This window comes from Pteropus vampyrus, unplaced genomic scaffold (genome assembly GCF_000151845.1).
Source record: "Pteropus vampyrus isolate Shadow unplaced genomic scaffold, Pvam_2.0 Scaffold2, whole genome shotgun sequence".
Taxonomy (NCBI): domain Eukaryota; kingdom Metazoa; phylum Chordata; class Mammalia; order Chiroptera; family Pteropodidae; genus Pteropus; species Pteropus vampyrus.
Window position 1 is genome coordinate 3,244,833 of NW_011888783.1, and position 23,769 is coordinate 3,268,601.

At 39.6% G+C, this 23,769-nt stretch overlaps 1 protein-coding gene across 1 annotated transcript in view; it reads right to left on the reverse strand.

Annotated features, from left to right (window-relative positions):
- MYO1B (myosin IB) overlaps positions 1–23,769 on the reverse strand; it is a 168,870-nt gene that overhangs the window by 136,864 nt on the left and 8,237 nt on the right. The window contains exon 2 of the mRNA XM_011355895.2: positions 772–915. Within this exon, the coding sequence (XP_011354197.1) occupies positions 772–906 (135 nt within the window). The 5' untranslated portion in view covers positions 907–915. The remainder of the gene's footprint in view (positions 1–771; positions 916–23,769) is intronic.

Genomic DNA, 23,769 nt, shown 5'->3' on the forward strand with positions numbered 1-23,769 from the left:
GTTTCCTTGACTTAGTTAACAACATGTTTCTACCTAAACAGATGCAAATTTCTATGCTTTACACAAATTCCTGAAAAGCTGAATATAAATGTATTTTTTACTCATGTTTTAAGTATATTAAGAAACTTGAGAGATAAAGTAATACTATGAAACCCTTTATAAAGAATTTTTACAACATAAAATTTCTCCTAGTATTGTATATATTTATATGTTTTCATTTTCGTATATGATATTATACTTCTGTATAGCAGGACATGACTATTCCTAAATCTCCAGGGAATAAAAACATATTTTTATCTGGTAATTGGCTCCTGTATCTATTAAATACACATGTCAAGAAGGTTCATGCATTTTTTGACAGTTCACTGCCTTGCTGTTTAATGAGTAGCTTCTCAAAGGTTAAACTGCTAATCTTATGAAGGCATCTAAGATGTTTATGGATTTCAAAACTCTTCCTGAATACATGTTTCTCAGGAAGCAGGAATTAAGTATTCTTCTTGCTTTAGGACGCCTCCAACATCTAGTGCAATACCCCGCACACAGTCGGCACCCTATAAACACCATGTGGAAAGCAGACTCACTTGACTTTAATCAGTATTACTCATGTGCCAAATGAGCAAACACAAAACTCTTTCTGAGGGTATAAACAAATACCTCTGGACTCTGATAAACAAATAGAAAAAACAGAGAAGAGTTTGAGAAAGAGATGCCGGCTCTCTGCCACAAAGTACAAAGTCTAAACCCCACAGATGAACTTTAGTGTATACTCACATATATTTCATTATGGTCAAAGCGCTTCTTGAGGTTGTTGATGAAGGTCTCCTCGTTGAGAGGTTCTAAAAGAACCATATCTCCAACTCCAATCATATTGTCCAAAAGTGACGTTTTCACCTCCATTTTGGCCATAGTCTCCAGCTGTCAGAAAGAAGAAAATGGGTCAATTTAAATGAGCAAAATTATTTCAGGTGGGTTCTTAGCACCACTGGAGAAACCAAACACTGGTAGTTCCACATGGCCCTCACCCTCCCTCACAAATGTCATAACCTCCCCTCCCCACAACCTGCGGCAGAAGCCTCCGAGGTGGCTACAGGCGCCTCCACACCTCTCAAAGCCCCATTTGCCAACCCGCTGCCACAAATGGACCTCCCTCCAAGTCCATCGTCCCAGACAAAGTCCACCTACAGAAAGAACCATTACGAAGCCAGGGTCTCCGTTTTCTTCTTTAGCACATCCTTTCTCCCCAATGAGAAGCTGCAAAACTCTAGCAAGAGAACCCAACCTACCCCTTTCCATCAGCAGCTCCTGCATACCACCACCAGACTTGAACCTGTATAAATCTGCTTCCCCCAAGATGACACCCCCCAGTATTCCATGCTGACATTCAGAATACATTTTCCCAAGAAATAATATTTAAAACGTGATGCTAACATTTACTGAGCACTTGCCACATATCAAACACTAGAACTAGAACTTCACATGCATTAATTAATTTAATCCTCACAGTAACTCTATGAGGTAGGTATTCTCATTATCCCCATTTTAAGATAAGGAAGCTCAGCGAGATTAGGGGATTTTCCTTATGGTTACTTAAGAGTGCATTACATTTTGTGTTAAAGGACTCAATCACCACTTATTACTTTGTACCTATAGGGGGAAATTTCATTCAGGTGACAACACTGACTTATTAAGAAAACTACACAACCCACTTGTCAATTAGAGGTTGCCTATATAACATAACCCGCCAAGAGTGACCTCAATGTTCTTAATTCTCATTCCAACAGACACACCACTGAAAAGGGAAAACCAAATTACACGCAATGAATACTCATGTGTATTCATACCCCTAATCTTGAAGGAAAAGTACATTTAATTCTTTCCTTTAAGGAGTCACCCAGGCATATTATATCTCATAAAGGTTGGTCTACTTCCTTAAAACATAGCAATTCTAGTCTAGAACATTCAGTAGTTCTCTGAGAGACAACAGAAACTACATTTAGTTGGGCTATTTTAAAGAATATTAGGAAAGGCTGGAAATTATGTAATTCTTTATTATTAATTACTAATGATTTATATGAAGTCACAAACACATACTTTATTTCTGACCCTATTATTAAAAAAAAAAAAAAGTTTTTAAGTGTGTAATGAACAGCCAAAAAGGACACCAAGAAGAGGCAGAGATAGGCTCCCATTAAAAAAAAAAAACACACACAATAAGGAAGTATTTAATATTCAAAAGAAGAAAAACAGTTAACTTTTTAAAATATTTCATTTCATTCCAACTACACTTGGACTAAATAGCCCCAGGTAGTGCTAAAACCCAATGGGAGCATCAAGAATGTCTTCATCCACTTTGAACTAAGCCAGACTCTGTTTAAAACAAAATAGGTAGGGGTGGGGGCACTTGCCATTCTCTTGAGATGTAGCAGAAGCCAGAGAACAGATGGTCCCAGGCCAACTCCATGGAAAGACTAGCACAAGAACAGGAACCGGACTGCCCAACCTTTGTCGCAATAAATTAACATTTAAATCAAATTTCAAGTTCTCAGACTCCTGAAATGCCAAAAGCACTCTAGCTGCGATTCATTACATATAATTTGGCAGATGAGGGAAGAAGGCTTAGGGATTAAGGGGGAAATCAATCTGAGGTAGGTTTCAAAAATAACCACCTCAAACCAGCAATTTAAATTAAGCGAAGAGGCTGAATGGGAACTCTTTGCCCTGGGGTGGATTCTGGTATATAAAGTCTATTTATAGAAACAGCTGCAGAAAGACAACAGTTCGCTGCAGGTAACAATAATTAAGCAGCTGATCTTTCTCTGTCATTAAACCCACTTCACCATCTTTTCAAACATAAATTTCAAGCAAGTGTACATGGGTTCTAATTTTTACACTTCTATCCCAACTTTATAATGCTAAAGGGGCAGGCAAAACAAATGCTGAGTTACAGGCAACTGGTAGAAGTGACAACTTTTGCCAGAAGAGCAACTTTTGCAAACCAAAATACAACAAAGTAAACCAGCTGAAAATGTGATACCAGCATTCATTTAGTAATTCAAGCACAGTTCTGTTTCATTGTGTTTGTCTTCTTTAGTATCTAAGGGGAGGAAATAGTGACGCTCTCCCTCATTCTCTTATTTAAAATGGTACACTGAAAAAATCTTGTAGAGTTACTTCCCTATCTTCCTACAAATGGCCTGATTTCTCTTATTGTGACTACTACCTCCAGGACTTGGTTTGGTTCTCTTTGACATCTCAGTGAAATTAGTTGGTATATTTGCTCCACCAAAAGAAATTAATTTTTTTTTCTTTGAAAGAGCATTGCTAACCATAAGAACAAATGTCAGAATCACTTGCTAACTCAAAATTTCCATAAACCATCAGAAGAATTTGCATGAGATGATTAAATGAGAACACATACAGAACATCAAGATACTTTTTGTTTGACGCATAGATGTCTACTGTCACCCCTCCCAAGACCCCATGTTGTTCTAAGGAAGCCAATTTTATCCCTTGCTCCAGGAATGTAGCCTGTAATCTGGACTAGGGCATGCAACACATTTCCATCTCCCAGCCACTGTAATTGATTCAGGACTGGTCCTATAACCGAGCCTGAGGCTTGGTATATTAAGACAAAGGTTCTATCTACCTCTGGATGATATGATTTACAGACATGATACTTGGAACTGCTGTGGCCATGTCTGCTTTCACCAGGGGGCCATGCTGAGGAGGAAGACAACATGTGGAGGAGAGCAGGGCAAGAAAACATCCAAGAAGAGAATTCATGCTGGAGCCCTGATGACATCACAAACCTCTAGATCAAATTGCACTGAAGCCTGCCCCACAGCTCTCAAGTTCTCAGTCCAGGAAGCCAATTAATTCTCCTCACTGTTGAAGCTGTTTGAGTTGGATTGTTTACTATGTGCAACAGAAAGCATCTTACCTAATAATAGAAGCTGGTAAGAGCAAGTGGGGTGTCACAGCCAGCACGCTAGAGAGCACAGACTAGCTGAGCTAGGGCCACAGGTGGAGGGCATGAGGACCTGCTATCTTGCATTGGCAAGGTGATCATTTCTGATACTTCAGAATGAAACAGCTGATTAAACCACAGCCCGTCGTGTCCTAAGACTTAGACCTTGTGCCTACAACTTTATAGAATTCAAGAAAAATTCAGATACCAGAGTATATGTTGGCCACTTCTTAAGCTGCGACAAGAAAAGCATGCTGTGAAAGCAGCCTGTCTGAGAGCCAGCGAAGAGAACATACGGCGCTCAGAGGATCTTTCTGTCTGGAGGTGGGAGGTGCGACCTATCCCAAGCACCGACTGTTCTGCCTCTGTGGCCTGAGAAAGGGACAGTGCTGCTACCAACACGAACACGTAGCACAGCAGACGTATCACCCACTCCATTGCCTCTTACACTTACCTATTCCCAGATAGATTCTATTAACCAAGAGCTAAGACACCCCGCCGAGCACCAAGGCCAGGTCCAAATGCCAAGAGACAGGTTCTCAGACCAAGTTCTAGGTTCAAAACCTTGGGACTTGGCAGTATCTCTGGTTTTGGTTACTAATCCATGGAAGCAAATAAACCTTAAAAGCCAACAACATTTTTAAAGAACCTATACTGCCAAAGAAGTCTGGCTGACAGTGAGTGACTCTCAATTAATTGCTTGATCCTTTAAACAAACAACCCAAGACCTCCAACTCATAAGAATGAAAAAAAGACTGTTAAAACTTTGCAGCTCCTGACAAAACCATCTTCCCCGATGTCATCTCAGATGTGGCCAAAGAAGACAATGAACAAAGGGGATCTCAAAGAACAGAATCTCTGAAGAGGGTGTAGCTGTTTTCAGCCGTACAAGGAGAGTGGCATTACGCTGGCTGGGGCATTTTATATTCGTAAGCGTAAGTAAGTATGGTTAAGCAAGGTATATATGAATGGTGGGGAGTCAAAAGAGAAAGTCATAGTAGACATTTGTCTTTTTTTTTTTTTTTAAGGGGACACTATCCATTATATAGCCTTATTCCTATTTGCACCTAATTTTGCTTTTAAGGACTCTCCAGTTACACTGTGATAACAAGTAATCTAGTGAGACGCAGTGTCCAATTCCCATTACAGCAGTCAAAGGAGACAGATCTGCTCTCTCTCTCCACCCCAAGCAACATGGCTTATGCACAGCCAATCACCTCCTCCTGGGACTTGGGAGTCCTGGGTGACTACAAAAGCTGGTGGTGATGACTGGAAGTTATAGTCATCAGTCACTGAAGCAACAGCAGCAGCATGAATACCAGGTGGGTCCTGCAGCATGGCTTCAGCTAGGGATCCTGCTGCCCAGCCCTCTAGCCTTCCTTGGTTCCTGCCTGTCTTCCAAGCCTGTATCCCTCCTAGCCATCCAACCTCTCTGCAATTCTGTGAGTCTCTACACGATGTACTTCCTCTACATGATGTACTTCCTGCACTGCAAGCAGCCAAGTCCCTAACTATCATGAACACTAAGTACAGTACCCAACACACTGTATTATACCATTGTTAGATATTCATTGTTTTATAAAACCTAACCTCTTTCTCCCAACCCTGGTGAAAGCAAGCAATACAAAATACTGGGAGAGCCTTGGGAGGAACCACAGAGGAGCCTGGAAGCTCTTCATTCAAGGGTGCTGCCTTAGTCCAGCCACGGGCCCACCAACTGAGGCCAGGTGACTCTATGGCCGCTTCAGCTCTTCAACGTATTTGACCCTCCAAAAACCAAAATATATAATTGCAGCTGTTCTTTCCCCCACCTACTTTCATGTCGAAAACTTCCAAAATTACTACCTATATTTCAATGTACAACAATTCATTCACTCACGTCTTTTGCAGTGTAAAAATACCATTTAAATTATTGAAAGCATTTCAAACATCCCTCGAAATCCAAAAGAAAATGCAGCATAAATGTCCTATACCATCTTAAAATGGCCATCTGTAACCCAACATTTAAATATAAGTAGTCTACCCCAGTCACCAACCTTATATTACAAGCCATGCTAACGTCATCTCTGCCTGAGAATATTGAGTCCAGCATTCTCCAAGCCAGTAGTCCCACGTGAGAGATGGCCAGTCCAGAGTCCAGAGAGGACATCCACATGAAGTGTATAGTCATTCCACTATTTGATATCAAAACAGCAATGCTGAAAAGCTATTCCAAATTAATCACTAATTTAATAATAACTAATAAGAGATGCAGGATAATCTGAAATATAGCATCTGGTGTAATACAAAGTTCTCAGAGTACCACAGATGAGAACAAATGTGTATTTTTAAGTTGAAACAGTTTCACTGTAGAACTTGAAAGAACATTCACAAACCAAAACTGAGGTTACAACGGATTACAAGGCTTAATATTAAGTCGTTAACATAATTTTAAATTTGAAGGAACTTTTAAAGTGAAAGCATAAAAGCCACTCTTTCGGAAAAGTTAATGAAAGCAGGTATCTGCTAGTTTGGTAACGTCTATTGTAAGGTCATTAGCACTATATGTCAGAGGCAAAACCTTCAGGGAGTCCTCTTAGCATACTAACAATTGCTCTTATGAAACTCCAGTTCCACTCATTAACCTCCTTGTATGGTGGTCATGAATGCATGACAGCCCCTTTTCTACGGAATCAGTTCCTTGATGTCCAGTCACACTTTATTCACCTTTATTTCCCCAAAGGCAATAGTGCACAGCCTCTTGCACATGGTAGGCATTCAGAGAAACACAAAGGGAAAACAAGTATGCAAATTTATGACTGACAAGTCATTCAATATGCACATTCTCACAGCTGCCATGGGTGGGTTGGTTCTTTGGTTAGTTCCTTCATGACCAGAAGGCAAAATAATGACTGCGGCTTCAAGCCACTTGGATTCATTCCTCTAAAAACATAATAATATCAACAAAGGAAAGGAAACAGAATTGAGCTATTTGGCTCCCAAAGAGATCACTAATGCTTTTAAGAATAACATGAGAAACACATCTAAGTAAGAAAATGGGGCCATTATGGCAAGATTTCATGAACAAAATAAAGCTTGGCGAATCCTGATGGCAAAACAAATGCAAAAGAGGGGCCAAGTCTATAGGACGTGATTCAGTGCCTAATATAACGAGCTAGGTGACTGTGAAAAACTGGAATTTCCTTCCTATACCTCTTAAAACAGCACAGAATCTCATCTTGGAGAGCAGTTGGATTCAATTTCCATTCAATTCAGTTCAACCGCCATTTACAAGGAGTCCTCTGGTCTCTGGTACAGTTTTAGGTGCTAGGGACACACTGTGAATAACCATGGTACTCCCCCGACCCACCCCAGTCTACCCTCAGGGAGCACACAGTCCAGTGAGAGAGTTGAGAAGATAAGCGACTTCTGAAATTTCAAATGATCTTTTTAATGATGAAAAGCAATATATGGTCACTATAGGAAAATAAATCAGGAAATGTAGATGAGTAAAAAGAACATAAGCCAAATTCAACACATGCTTTTAGTCTAAATCCTTTTTAAATATGTTAGAATCCTTATGAAACCTGATTTTTGTTAACCAATGAATTGGCTATCATTTTGGCTTTATAAATTTATATATATTCCTCAAGGTAGGAATGTGACATCATTTTGGCTTTATAAATTTATATATATTCAAGGTAGGAATGTGACATAGAGCCATAGGAACTAGGAAATCTCCTAGCTACACCAATAATACCCACAACACTTTGAAATTCAGCCAAATTGGAAAGTAATTTGCCCTTTCCTTCTATACTTTATCCCCTCCCCCAAATTAGAAACCCATATTATCAACAGCATGCCCACCAATCATCTCTACCATGAGGCTGTGTCGAACATCTGAATACATGTTTAAAACTGATATCACCTACCATCCCATATTAAAATGCAAACAAAAGACAAAAAAACCTCAACCCCAAATTCCACAAAGGTCACAAGTGACCCAGGTTCTCATCCTTGTCTCTTACTTCATCCCCCCAGAGCCAGCTTTCTCACTGATTGTATCACCTTAATTATTCCCACTTCCATCTCTTCCCCTCTGTTCTCTACTGTGACTGCCCTAGCTCAGCCTTCATCACTTCTTACCTGGAAGGCAACAGCCTTCAGAGTAGTCTCTCTGCCACCACAGCCTCTGGCAGCCCTCTCCCTCCCCATCCATGGACCACACTACTCAAGCTGCCTTTCTAAATCACAATCTGATCAGGTGAGCCCTGCTTTAAATCCTTCAATAACTCTCCAGTGTCTTTAAGCCAATATTCAAACCCCTTAGCAGATCCTCAGAAAAAAGGAAAAGAAAGAGGAAACAAGGAAAGAAGGAAGGGAGGGAGGGAGAGAAGGAGAGAGAGAGACAGAGAGACAGAGAGACAGAGAGAGAAAGAAAGAGAAAAAGAAAAGAAAATGAAACAGAGAATTGCCATATGATCCAGCAATTCTACTTTAGAGTATGAAAGCGGAGATTCAAACATATTTGTACAACCATGTTCAAAGCAGTATTATTCACAATAGTCAAAAGGTGTAGAACCAACTGAAGAGTCCATCAATAGATGAGTGGATAAACAAAAAGTGATATATAAACACAACAGAATATTAGCCTTAAAAAGGAAGGAAATTCTGACATGCTAAAACTTAAAGACAATATGCTAACTGAAATAAATCAGTCACAAAAGGGAAATACTGTATGACCTCACTCATATGAGGTATTAGAATAATCAAATTCATAAAAACAGACAGCAGAATGGTGGTTATCAGGAGCTGAAGGAGGAGGAAACAGGAAGTTGTTTAATGGGTACAGAGTTTCACTCTAGGAAGATGAAAAAGTTGAGGAGATGAATGGTGGCGATGGCTGCACAATAATATGATTGTACTTAATGCCATTTAAGTGTACATTTAAAGAGGTTAAAATGGTAAATGTTACATATACTTCACCGCAATAAAAAATTCCTCGTTACAGATCACATGACTCCACAACCTGACTCTAGCCTTCTTCCTCAGTCTCATCTCACCCTGGTGAAGTCCCTCGACCCTGAGGCAAACCACACATGACATACAAATATGCCAAGACCTCCAAGATCTCCTTCAACCAGGCCACAGCTAACTGGGCTGTGGGTGTAGGCCAAATAATACCAGCTCACAAGGATCTGAAATTAGGACACAGAGACTATAGTCAGAGGGCTCGTGCACTGGACCAGGAAGTTCACACAGATCCAGAGGACAGGGTGTATCATTCGGGAGAGCCTTGCTGGGCTCCTGCAGAGGAAGCCAGTCTGAGGAGAGGAATGGGCAGAGAGAAGCGGTGATGACAAATTTCACGGGACAGACAGAAAAGCTGTTTAAGAGGTTCGGCTGAGCTCATCTTAAATAAATCCGCCCTGACTTAAACCAGTGTGAGCAGCCACTCCTCACAGGCAGCATGCTCTGAGCAAGCCAGTGTACCTCCAGCACAACTGATGGTTTATTTGTCTCCTCTTCCCACTGAAGAATGTATGAGGTCTCCATGTGCAAAAATCCCATTGCATGGCAGAGTGGCGGTCACACAGGACTCTGGTGTGGAGGGCAAATGAATAGATGCACATTATAGAGATACAGCCCATTCTTCCTTCCAGGATTGTTTCCATTACCTCCATCCTTCCTACCCAAGTACCGACTGGCAAAGAATAATCAGAGAGCCTCAGATGATATACCCAGAACATGAAAGATCAGGAAAGACTCAAATTAGATACCAAAGGGCAAGATACTTTCTCAGTATTTATCAACCTAAAGGGCAAGTGGAATGAGAACTACATTCTTTAAGACAATTTACCCAAACAGCGTGGTTTTCAAAGGGGATGGGTCTGGTGGGCCACAAAGAACCACATGGGGTGCTTTGCAAGGCTCCCCAGAGTATATAAGTGGACACTGCTGGGCATTTGTGAAAAGGCTCAGGTGACACTGATTTTCATTCCCATCAACACACTTCCTTAGAGAAACTTATTCATGGCATTTACTTCACAAAGTATAGTTATCTGATTTTCTAATCCTTTATTGCATGGTTAAAGCTACTACATAATGTGCATTTCCATCCTTTCTCTAAAGCTTTTTGTTAAGAGTATTTAATGGACTGCTGGTAGGATGGCTTTTGTTAGAATCTTGGATTAGGGGGAAAAATCGGCCCAACTACCCGGCAATTTCCATACAGTAAATTGTTGCCTTGTGTCCGAACTCTGAATAATACACAGGACATTAAATTATCAGGCGACAGTAAAATGGAATAGATTTGAACTGGGAGTGAAAAACAGCTAAAAGCAAATGGAAGCCCATAAACCATTAAGCAGATTCCAATCTTAAAACGCTTTGTGAACAGGAAGGGCGACTGATTTAACATTCTGGTTATCACACCCCAGAGGGTGTCTCTGCACAGGCAGAGAGGTGCCCTGAACCACCTCACGTCAATGTCAAGGTTTGTTTCTGTCTGAGTGTGGAAAAGCTGGCCTGTCAACCTTCAATCCCAGGCACAGGCCAGTTATTAAGGATTTAAAAGATAACATCTAGAACTTTACAATTCGTAAAGTGACAGGTTAAAAAAAAAGTTTTTTCCAACTGTAGAAATGACGAATATACTATCTAGACTAATTAGAAGGATTTTTGAATCAAAAATAACAGTGGCTGCTATGACAACATTGAAGGTTTTGAATTACAAGCTACAAACTGTCCTTTCTGATATATGAGCAAAATGCCTTAGGAGCCCAGGCAAATCCTTCTCTTAACAGAAGGAGAAATGGACCCAGGAGGTGTTGCACATCTGGTTTCTGGAAGAGCCAGGGCAAAGAGGAAGCTTTCGGGACTGGTCTGAGAGTAGTTTTTCACACTTATTATATTATTCACACCCTTCGATCTAATTCCTAAGTCGCCAAACCCTTCACAATACCCGACAGTTTTTTAATGAGTGAGAAGCTTCACTTCTACATTGGGAAAGGGTAACTTTTACAAAAGTTTAATAGCAGGAGTTTACCACAGCTGAGAACTCCCTTTGATCTGTCCCAGCACAGGCTTTGGGTCACAGACTCAGGCTCAAATACAAGCGAATTCACCTCTAGAACTCAAATTTCTGATCTAAAAACTCAAGGTGGCAACATCCGTTCCATTATTAGGATTGTTATGCAGGCTGACAGAGCAAAGCCCTCACCTCACAGAAGGTTCTCACAAGATGTCAGGATCCTCCTCAGTGCCATTTCTGCTTCTCATCCTAACAGCTCGCCCCCAATAATGTCCAAGTAAATAACCTAGAGAGTTGCTTCACTTGTAACACACATTCTATGGGGTTCAGTACCCTGAAGAGGAATGCAGCCAACATCACTGTAATTTCCTAGAGAAAGCTCTGCAGAGTCATGGCAGGTACAACTGCCAAAGTGCAGGGCAATTTCAGAGAATGACATCCACCCCCAAGACTTGATCTGAAGACCACCCAGCCCTTTCTTTCCACCTCCCATCCCCACCTCCCACCAGCTTGGCAACCAAAATCCTAGAAGGTCTAGAAGGAAAAGCACGCAGTCCTAGCTTGAGGGGGAACCTATGGTCACACTATCCTACTCGTACTGGATATTAGGAGAATTAATGAGCTAATGTCTGAAAAGGCCTATGACTTCCTACGGGGCAAAGTAGCCAAAAACTATAAAGCACTGGTATAGCCCGAAACACAAACTCAGCTGTAAATTGGGATGTGGAACGTGCTAATTATAACTCACAGACTTCTCAATTTGTTCCCTCAAGGTGGATAAAAAAAAAAATTTCCATGAAGTTGAATGTGTTTAGATTGGCAAACCCAAGACCCTGGAACCCCTAGATGAATGTAAAACCACTCAAATATAACTGGCACACCAGACAGCTCTGATTGTTCCTGGCCGGGGCACAGACACCAAATATGACCAGTGATCATGAAGTTGAATACGGCCACGATAGGAAAAACAATTTCCCTTCCAAATGAACTTCCAAGTGAATCAGAGGTTCCCAATCTCATGCCACATGCTAACAGCCTCACCAAAGTCCTCCTGTCCCTTGCCCCCTTTTCCCTACTTACACTGCTTGTAGATTCATTCTTCCTGTTCTCTTTATACCTGATCAAACTATCCAATCACTCAAGGTATTCCATTGTAATTAGTGATTTGCATCTGGTAGGCACTCACATCGGGTTTTCTGTACCTGTTAGTTTTGGGGGTACCTATAGACCGGCTTCTGAAGACAACTGGCCCAACAAAGATGCTTACATAAAATAGCCCGGGTTACACCAGAGAACTACCTTCTTTAAAAAGGGCACCTTCCCATCATTCAGGCTCTTTCCCATGATATTGGAGGGAAATGTATTGAATTGAGTGCATTCTTCTTGTTCTTTGGGGCAAGGAAGCGAGTTATGTCTCAGGGAAGCATCAGCTGTTGCATTCTGCAACAGACCACAGAGGTCAGAATGACTACCATGGTGGCTCCAGAAAAAATAAAAAAAACCCTGCAGCTCGCTCACAGTGAGACCTTGGGCACACTGCTAATTCCAAGCCTCAGTTTCCCCACAAAGGGGCTAAAGACGACATCTCCTAAGATCCTGTTCCAGCTTCCATCATTCTTGATTCGACAAAAAAGGTTCAACTCTGGAAAGATGGAGTACCTTCATTTTTAGGTGAGCATACATCCTGGGTCTGGTTATAAGGGATGTTAAAAACCAAAAATGCCAGCCCACAAGGATCTTTCTCAATGACATTTACTCAGAGGTAATGGAAAGAAGCTCTCTTTATTTTGACCTCACTAGGAAAAAAATGTACTGAGGGTCTAACCGTAAACAGCACAGACAGCAATGCACAGAATCAACAGGATATTGTAAGCAAAGGCACTGAGGCACATGTGAAGGTGTTCTCTGTGTGTTTACATCTATAAAGTGCAAAATGGCACTGGCTATTTTGATAAATTAATTCATCTAGGTATGAAAGCAAACAGGATCTGAAATTACAAATTAAGAAACCCATATAGTAAAAGAGAAAAATATGCATTATTCAACAGTGCATCTTTAGTAATGCTTCTGTACTCGTAGTTAAGAAAAAATTCTTTAGAATAAAAATTCAGAAGCTTCCTCAAGCAGTTATCCACTAAAATAAGATTTAATACACAATATAATCAGAGAGAGATGTTTATACATTTACATTAGGATTTTATGAATGTTTATTAGTTGAGAATTGATCAAACGAAATAGCTAAGATCTTCCAAAAAAGACACTGATAATGTAAATTGAGAAGGCAAAACTATTTTGTCATTTAAAAAGAATTTTTAAAGAAAATAGCTAAAACACAGTGGGTTACTTCATTTAAGCTAACTAAAATCAACAATCATAATAGAATTTGGAAGTATTTTCTGGGTTAATTTTTTTCTAGTTTTTCTTTTTTTTTTCCTTTCTTATTTTCTTTTTTTTTTTTGAATTTTTGTAAGAGTTTACTACAGCCAAACTGACTATCTGCTGGGGAGCAGATCTCAAATGCTCCTCTAGCTTTTCTAATATTAGAAGCATTACTGAATTTAAAATCAAATGCACCATTACACACACCTTACATCCTAAAGTATTTGAACTAAAAGATATAGGTATACCTATAAGTTAAACAATCCTTTTAAGGCAAATTAAAATGTTTACAAAAATTTGTCTACTAAATTTAAACTTATAAATGTTAACTAAATTTGAATAACAGTTCTGCTAATTTCCAAAAGTTCTGTAGGACAGCAATTATTTCATATATTTATATATTGATATAAACATACAAATGCTCCCTAACTTTTTTTCCCTTGACTATTGTACAAAATCTTTAAAGCTATACAAAAATCAATGTTTAAAGTTAATCGGTTTGACCATGTATAGAACCATACAATAAATTTTCTCAAGGGAAGTTTTGGTAAAAAATAAAATATTCAATAGTTAACTATGCTGTATATGCCTGATTAAAAAAAAAGTTAATTTCCTTCTACAAGTAGTTTATTAAAAAAAAAAAAAAAGGTTTTCAAAATGCCAATTACATTGTAAATCATCAAATTAAAAAGCATAAAAACTTAAAATTTACAATTCACCCTTAATTACATCTCTCAATAGGTAGGCAGACAGGCAGATGAAGATAGAGATATAAAAAATATAGAGTTCTTTCTAAATGACATAATTATAAGGCCTCCCCCAGTTTAGAAATTAAAACTGCTTACAAACTTTTCTTCTTTATTGTTTTTTTCTACTGATTTAACTAGCACTTTAGCATTCTGTTCATATGAAAGGGAGAGACAAACATTCATTGTGACAGAAAGAACACATAAAGTACAACAAATATTTTGCACACAGATAAGGGAAAAGTAGGTCAATATCCTGTGGCTAGGAAGAAGCGGCCTCAGCTTCCATGCACAACTGTATTATATGATTAACCATGCCATACTCTCTTCTATTCACAGCCGACTGCTCTGTCCTGTGTGCCTGATACACACAGGCACTGGGAGAAAGAATTAGAGACGCATCTACTCTTCCCAGGCATCAGCGATCTCGCTGGGGAAAGAAAATACTGATGAGCAATATAACTAAAAAAACAATTGCTCACACAGGACAGATGATTCACATCAAATAGAGGAATATAGAGACTGATGTTTACATTTAAAGGAGAAGCTATTATCATGATATAGGAGGATCAGAGAAGGGTGGCCAACTTTCTGAGGATGAGGAGGAGGATGTGGTTAAGCAGAAAAGAACTTTAAAGCAAAAAGTACAAAATATATTCAGGAGATAGTGACTAGGCAGAGAGGCAGAAGATAGCTGGTGGAGGGCCCTCCCTGATGGGCCATGAAGCTGGGAGAAAAAGTAAGCTGAGGCAGGACTGGGAGTGCAAGCGAAGGAGCTTTTAGTCATGACAGTGTAGGGAGAGGAGAGGGAAGCATTAGGCAACGTATCTCCTATGTCTCTGCTCCAGTCATCACTGATGTCAGCGCATCCAGAGGACAACAAGTGGACTGAGAGTCACTGGTGAGAGTTGGGTGAAAAAAAAATTGGGGACAACCATTACTGATGACATGGAGTCATCAAAAAATTTTTTGTGCAGGGATAGAGACAACACAAAAATTTAAAGGAGATTTAATCAGGAAATAGCCTGAATTAGTGCCGAGAGTGACTAGAAGCAGGGAGTAGTAGGACTGCTCTTGTCAGTTGTTCAGTTTGAGCACTGCATTAATGTGGGCCAGCCAAGGGGGAAAATGGACACCGGCCTCAAGTCAAGCTCCAAAGGGATTGTGTTTGCCCTAAAGGGTACTTTTTTGTAATTGCATAAAGGCACAACAAGCTAGCAGCAGAGAATCCAGTTGGGGCATAATCTAGTAGTTCAGGAAAGAGAGCTAGGGTAGAACTAATAGAAATGAAACGAGAGGATAAACGTACAAAAGAAATAGCAGATGAAATCTATCATAAAAGGTGGGAAACTATTTCGATGGAGGGTAAGAGAGGAGGCTTTAAGAAGATGAAAGCAGGGCTTTCTCATCCAAATGCATAAGGACTGACAATTTGGTTTTTCAAAAAGCCAGTTAGAGGTGAAAGTCATTAAAAAAATGATACATACCTACACATATTACTTTAAATCAAATCCTATAAACATACATTTATTTGCCAATCTTTTGCTGTAAGGCTGAGGCCTTTTCTTGAGTATATGTCCCTGACTGTAGAACCCGGTGGTCTTTCTTGTACAAACCATCCTCACGGCATCATCCTCCAGGTCCAATTTTTTAAAAGAACAGTGCAGTTATAAAAATACCTGGGAAGCAGTGTAGGGTAGACTGCATTACTCTTGACAAATGCTCGATACACCTCTCTGTGGGAAGATTACACAACCCCACTTGCTGAATTCAGGTACAGGGCCAAATAGGCTTCATAGCAGCCTTTCCCTCTACGGCAGGGATCACCAATGTTCCAGGGGGTGCTGCTCCATCACTGTGGCCCAAAGTAAGGATGAGGACAACATAGAGTGGGGCTCCCACCTGACCTACAAGGGACATACAGTGCAAGTGCTGATTTTTGCTTTGAGCCACTAAGATTCTCAGGTTTACATAATCACAACTTAGCCTACCTATCCTGAATGACTGACAATATTAGTGGGACTACTTTTATTTTATGATTCCCCAAAATGCATTTGTGTTTTCTCAGCCACTCCTAAATCAGCTGTAATCATTTCGAAATGTACTCTTATCAGGTGGTTTCCAAAGCATTCAAATGAATTTTTATGAAAACAGGGTTTTTTTGCACATATATTTAAAACCATTATATTAAACGTATTAAGTACACTGGCATAAACATGTTTGGAAATAAACACAGCTGAGTCTGGATAAGCATCTATCACCACTGGTGGGAACACAAACTGAGGAGCACACTGCAGGGTAGCTCTCTAACTTTAAGCATTCAGTGTATTATGGGCATCAGTTGACATATTTTACACTGGAAAAGAGCACCAAATAATACAGCAAGTCTGAGGGTCACTAAGAGCTTGTACTATTTTCTAAAGCTGTGAACCTAGACAATTATAGGAATGAACAGTACTATCATATTACCAGATTAAAAATCGGGTTGGGTTTTAAAATTATATCCAACTGCCATATTTACTCTGTCCCAAATGTACAGTCAGAAGTGCTTAAGTCATTTAAGAAAGCACAAAAATAACACTTCAAACCCACAACCAGACATAGTCAAGAGTACAAGGTCACATGTCATTCCAATAACCTGCCTCTTAAAGATAGAAAGAATAAACATGTAAGTTACTATTAAAAACTAAATTTGAGTTTCATACTTTAAAATTACATACTTCTTTAAAATTGTCTACAGACATAATGTTCCTCTCAAGATTGCCCAGAAAAATCTGGGTGCTACTATTTAAGGTAGATGAACAATAACTCTATCCATAATTTATAGACTTTGAGAAATCTGATAGCCTCTTCAATAAAATTATAAACTTTTATGTGGGCATCATATTGACAGATTTCAACAGACAATTAAGAGAAACATCATGTAAACATATATACACCAGAGACCCCAAAACGATCAACCACAATTTAAATAACATACTCACAAGTTAACCCTGACCCTTTCACCAACACCATGCATGTAAAGGCTCTTCCTCAGCATCAAATACAAGAACCTTAACCTCTACATAGCTTGAATTCAAAACACAAACAATTAAAAAAACACATCTGGAGAAAAAAGGCAATAATACCATACCTGCCAAATAATTCTGCCCCCAGATTCTACTGGGATAGCTCCCCACTCAGTCTTATTTTAATCCAGGTGGGTTTTTAAAAAGAAATAAACCCAAAATCAAACTCAAGGGAGAAAAACATTAATTTGTGAAATATGAAGTGACCTCAAATATAAACTTTACTGCACCTTGACCTAAATCATTGTTCCCACTGTTTTGTTTTGTTTATAACTACAAGATGAGCAACTATGAAGACAGGATTACAAAACAGTTTAGTCTTATCCTCAAATAAAATTCCCTACTAAGTTAACCTGACACAAATATTATGCCTGGGAGAATGAATACTTTGCTATAGGAGACTGAGTTATAAGTTGAGAAGGAATTGAAGACAGATAGAAGAAGTGATCTCAGGAAGAAAAGAGAAACAAGGCCCAAACCCTGTATAATCTGGACACCAGGTGACCAGGAGGAGATGAGGTGTGAGGACAGAACAGCACAGGTCACCAAAGCCAAGAAACAAAGAGTATGACAAGAAGGAACAGATGGTCAACAGTGTAGGGGGATGAAGGAGCATGGGGCAAGGAGGAAGACAGGTGGGTCATCAGGCTTCGAATCCATCTGGTAGGGCCTGAACTGTATGCCCGCAAAATTGACTATGTCCCTGCAAAACTCATATGTTGAAACTCTAACCCCTAGTATCTCAGAATGTGACTGTATTTGGAGTTGGGGCCATTAAAGAGGTGAGTAAGTTAAAATGAGGCCGTTAGGCTAGGCCCTAACCAATATGACCCTATGAGGATACAGCAAGAAAGTGGCCACCTGCAAACCAGGAAGTGAGGCCTCAGAAGAAAATAAATCTGTCGATATCCTGATCTCGGACTTCTACCTCCAGAAATGACAAAACAAACTTCTGTTGTTTAAGCTGCCCAGTCCGTGATACTCTGCTGGGCAGCCCTAGCAGATTAATATACCGCTACAACGCCTTCTAGCCCTTCTGGCAGCTACCTACTTCTCTCTCTTCTTCCACGGCTAGGGTTTCTGACAGAGCTTACCTTTGACAGCTGCCAGCCTTCCTAGGCACCCACAGTTCACTCGGTGCATGCCACTGATAAAGCCCCAAATAAAATGTCACCACCTGTTTGCTGCCCACTGCACACCCTCCTTGAAACACTCTCCTACCCTGGCTTCCAGGTGGCCATTTCTTCCTGGCTGACCATTTCCCACCCTGTCACTCCTTATTTTCCTTAGTAGCTTTTCCTTCCTCTCCCTGTCACAAAATAACATATCCCAGAGTTCTATTATCCACCTTCCTCTATTCTTGTTCCACCACTAAGCAATCCTAACAACATCTACAGCTTCAACCACAGCTGTATGCTGGTGATCCTTTCACTGGACTTCAGGCCCTGGCTTGTCTCTCAGCTCCAGGCCCTGCATTTCAACGGTCTGCTGAGTTTCCCTCACTGCCTAGAGGTCCCACATCCCAAACAGAGCCCGTTCCCTTCAGGCCTGGCTATGTCAGCCATTCCTGAGATCACACGAGTCAGAAACTTGGGAGTCATCGCAGACTCCAACTTTCTCTGATCCACCAATCCAGTCACCATACCTACCCGCTCTGGGGAAAGAGGGGCACACAAAATGTTCATGACAATCTCTGGCCCAGTCACCTTGTTCTCACTCTCTGTCGTCAGAAAATCACCCAAAATATGGAAAAGATTATACATACAAAAATGTTCATCACAGTATTATTTACAATAGCAAAGTGGCATAAGCAACCCAAATGCCCGATAATTAAGAGATGTTTAGGAAAATTATGGTACTCAATGGAATAATATACAACTATACAATTCACTTCAAAAATTATGCAGCAATATAGAAAATATATATACTCTATGATTACCATCATTTTAAACCATAAAAAGCTGGGAAAGGAATATTCAGAAATGATCACAATTGATATTTTAGAGTAGATGGCTCAAGAAGTATCTTTTTTAGCTCCATTTTCCAAACTTTCTGTAATGTTCTTAAGATAATTTCTCTAGTACAAAATATCCAAAAGAGAGTTCTAGTGATATCGAATTTTCTGAATTGCTTGGTTTCAGGATAAATGGGAAGTTCACTACAGGACTCTCTTCAGCTGTCATTCCACCTCCATGCTACATCTGTTGCAACATCCAATGCAAACTTCCATGAAATCGAGTTTCTCCCTAAATCCTATTATATTTGTAGCCCCCAGAGTAAGATCCTAAAAATTGATTAATGCTTTCAAGAAATCCAACTGGACACATAAACAGCTGCACCACTGTGGAACTGGCTTCCACCGTCTGCCATGGTCATTAACTGTTCCAGTAAGAAAAGATCATCATGCATAAGCTGCTGCCAAGAGCACAAGTGTAAAGCTGGAAGCTGAATCACAGAAGGTGAAGCTACCTCTACATCAAATGCATGACAGGCTCACTGACTGCCAGGTAAGAAGAGCATTGTCTCCAACCAAATAGGAGAGAAGTTGTCAACTACGCCATCCTAGATGGTCTCTAAGTCACCTGTAGAGGATGTAAAATGGTACAAGTTTCCTTTAACATTTTACCTATACCTTTTTGTTTGTTTTTTAAACTGGCGATAAATGGCAAGTATTAAAATTGGGCTGACAATTTTACCATTATGTCTTCCACACGCATGCTCTACTCTTGGCATACCTCAGCTAAATCCAACAAATCTCTCCCCCGCCACATATTAATGTATATGATATGAAACAGGCAAAAGCCACAAACGTAGTACAAGATTATGCCCACACCTATGTGGGTCCATGATGAAATCTGACAAGCAGTGTAAGGTATACAGACCTTCTACAGCCTGCTGTCTGGCTCAAAATGGTCTATATATTGTTTCCAACTTAAAGAAGTCCTATGATGAATCCTTTTGAAAAGTAAATGCTAAATCTTAGTTATATCCACTCTATAAATCCAGATATTACTGTAACAGTACTAAGACTTCCTTACAGCAGAAAAGTTCATAAATATTTATCTTACTTTCAAATTAAGCATTTGTGTTAGAAGATGAAAAACATTACATGTTAGAAGATGAAAAACATTACAAATTGTGGAATAAACTACAGCAAGGCATCACCTTATTTAAATCCTCTCAACTAGATTTCACATTCCACTGTGAAATCTCATTGAAATTAGCAATATTTCTCACATAAATATTGTACGCCAGGCAAGATCTCTGTCATATCTTCCCTAAAATCTGTGTCAGTATTATTTTGAGATACTCACAAAGATACCACTGCTTAAGAATAAATTCCTGTAGAGAAAACAAACTTAGCTGGAAAACCCATTTCTCCACTAAAAATTATGCAAGAGGAAGCACATGAAAGGAAAGCTGGAAAGCTCACTTAACTTTTTAAAAAGTAATTAAAATCAACAGGCATTTGAGGAAATGTGTCAGATTTGGCAAAGCTTTCTTTGTAAAAACATATTTTGGTAATTTTCCAGAATTCTGTTCTTCCACACTGGAAAAGTTTAAAAATTCTGGCCAATAACAAAATGGTACCAACACAGGTAACCCTAAGAAAATAGGGAAAGAGGAAAATTTAACTTCAGCATTCCCTCGATCTTCCCTTTGTTTCAGCCTCCCAATCCCTTAAGATTCCCAGAGCTTTTAGGAGGTCACAGACCCCCAGAGTTTAGTGAGTTAGTAAGTTCGTTCGTTCATTCGTTCATTCATTCATTCGTTCATTCATTCGCACATTCTAGGTGTGAGTAAATAAAAGTCAACTTAGATTTTTGAGGGTGAAAAGTTACATTTATATTTACAATTAAAAATAAAAAATAAAATATTCTTTACTTTAAATCGTAGACACGTGTGCATCATTTCTGTGTGTCAGCAAGCAAAGGAGAAAGATGCGGTAATGAAAGGAGGGGATTTTAAGGGGGAGAGGAGTGAGAGGAGACAAAAAGAGACTGAGTAACAGATGGCCAGAGGCCCACTCACTAGCACAGAAAGAAACAAAAAGAGATAATGACAGAAAAAGAAACATTTAAAGAAAGAACAGTTTCACAGGGAACCACATCCCCATCTTCTAACTTTGGGGATACTTCTACTGAGACTTTTAAATACTATTGCATTTCTGCAACTATAAGCATAAGAGAAAGTAATCCACCTGTGCATGCGATTAGAGCAGGCAGACCCCAGGTGTCCCATCCTCTTCCACCCCACTCAGGAAATCTCTTGGGCAACTGCTAGTGTGATCTTCTTTCATAAGATTTTATTATGTTGGTAACATAACCAGATTACAGAAATTGTGGAAAATAAGAGGAGTAAATATAAAAGTCAGCCCAATCTACTAACACAATATACTAACACAATTACTGTTAACATTTTATTTCTTTGCCATCTTCCTCCCTACATATTTTTCAGGAGTAACTGGAGCCCGATAACAAATCAAAAATTATGGGCACTGCTTGGATTTGAACAGATCGAGTTATCTGGCAGTGGGGAGGAGGAACCCCAGGAATCCATTTTCCGGAAAAACTGAGTGGCAACTAACATTTACTCTGAGCCCTTGCTCTGTGCCTGACACTATTCTAGGCACTTACATGTGTTAACGCATTTAATCCCTAGTATACCCAAAGAAGAAGGTTCTATTGTAACCTGCATTTTGCATATGAGAAACAGGAAGGTGAGACAGATGTAGTTCCAAGGTGATGGGTTACCAAGGAAAAGAGTCAAATTTCTAAACCAATACTTCCTCCAGAGCCTGGCCCATAACCATTGCACCACACCTCCTCCTGCTGAGACAAAGACTTATCATCATGTAAGAGAGATCCAAGCTCATATGAACTTGCCCCAGATGCAAAGCCTGAGATGTGTGTAATTTAAACTGGACCCCTCCACCCACTCAACCCGGCTCCATTCACACCTGAGTCCTCAGTGAGTGTTCGGACAAGGTGCCAGAGGGAGAGGGAAGAGGGCTGAGACACTGGAAGAGCCAAAGATGGGTGGCTCAAGACCTCTCCCAGGAAGGCAGAGAGGGCTTCTCCCCACCTGGGAGGAAGGCCCCAGACCAACAGTGCAGAGCACAGGACAGCGATGAGTCATCCAGCAGTCACCAGGACTCAGGGAAATGGCAGTACTCAGATGATGGAGCGGGACTGGGAGATGGGCAGTAGTCCTGTTCCAGTCACATCATAGAGGCAGCTCTCTCAACTCAGTTTCATTTAAGGAGAAAGGGGAACATATTGACCAAAAATAAATATCTTCTTGTCATCATAATTTAAACACTATTAAATACCACTATTATAATGATTTACTAAGAAGTAATAACTTGATTTGTTACTGATAACTAAAATTTCCATCGACTTAGCATTAAGAGCAGAGAGCCCTATCTCAAGTCTTCTGAGCCTTGTTCACTGCCTATAAAGCTCTTACATGCTTCTCTTCCTCTAGTACCAACTCATCTTCAGGCAGTTTCATCAATGTCCATTTCCTAAGACAGGCTTTCCCTGTGGCCCCACTCCAAAGTCTCCTCTCTCCACCTTTCTTAATCTCACAGCCTCCTGTTCTTTTCCTCCATTAGCATCTATCACAATTCATAAATAAGTCATACATATCTGTGTTCATTTCGGCAATGTTTCTCCACCCTCATACTCCATGAGAGCAGAAACCACGTCTGTTCTACTCACCATGAAAGACTCAGTGCCTAGTACAGTGACTGGCATATACTAGCTATCCAAACATTTGACGAGTGAATAAATGAATACATTAAAGAACTAAAAGTCATCTCCACTTAATTTTAAAAGTATTACATATAATTTTAAAAGTAACATGAATTAATGAATTATGACATTTCCATTATAGGTTGTTATTTCAAGCTCTACTAGAAAAGCTACCCAACTTCAGGCGCCAACAGCAAACACAAGTCTAAATGTGAACTTGATCAATTGAGAACCATCAATAAACAAATTCAAATCAATCCCATTCCTGTATACCAGCAACATCATTCAGAAATGTGTCAAACAATTCCATTCGCAATGAAAGACAAATGCCATATGATTTCACTTATATGTGGAATCATATAAGAACAAAATTAAGAAACACATAAAACAGAAACTCATAGATACAGAGAACATTTCTGATGGTTGCCAGATGGGAGGGGATTGAGGGGATGGGTGAAAAGGGGGAAGGGATTAAGAAGTACAAATTGGTAGTTATGAAATAGTCATGGGAATATAAAGCACTGCATAAGGAATATAGTCAATAATAATATTGTAATAACTACATTTGGTGTCAGATGGGTACTAGACTCATTTTGTAAGTTATATAAATGTCTAACCACTATGTTGTACATGTGAAACTAATATATTATTATATGCCAACTGTAATTGAAAAATAAAAAATTTTAAAAAATGTTTAAAAAAAGTGTGTTAAACATTTCCATTCACAATGACCACAAAAACTATAAAGCAACTAGATACAAACCTAACAAAAGTTGTGAGTTGTACACATACAATTATAAAATGGCACTGAGAGACATAAATAAAGGGTATATCAGGTTAT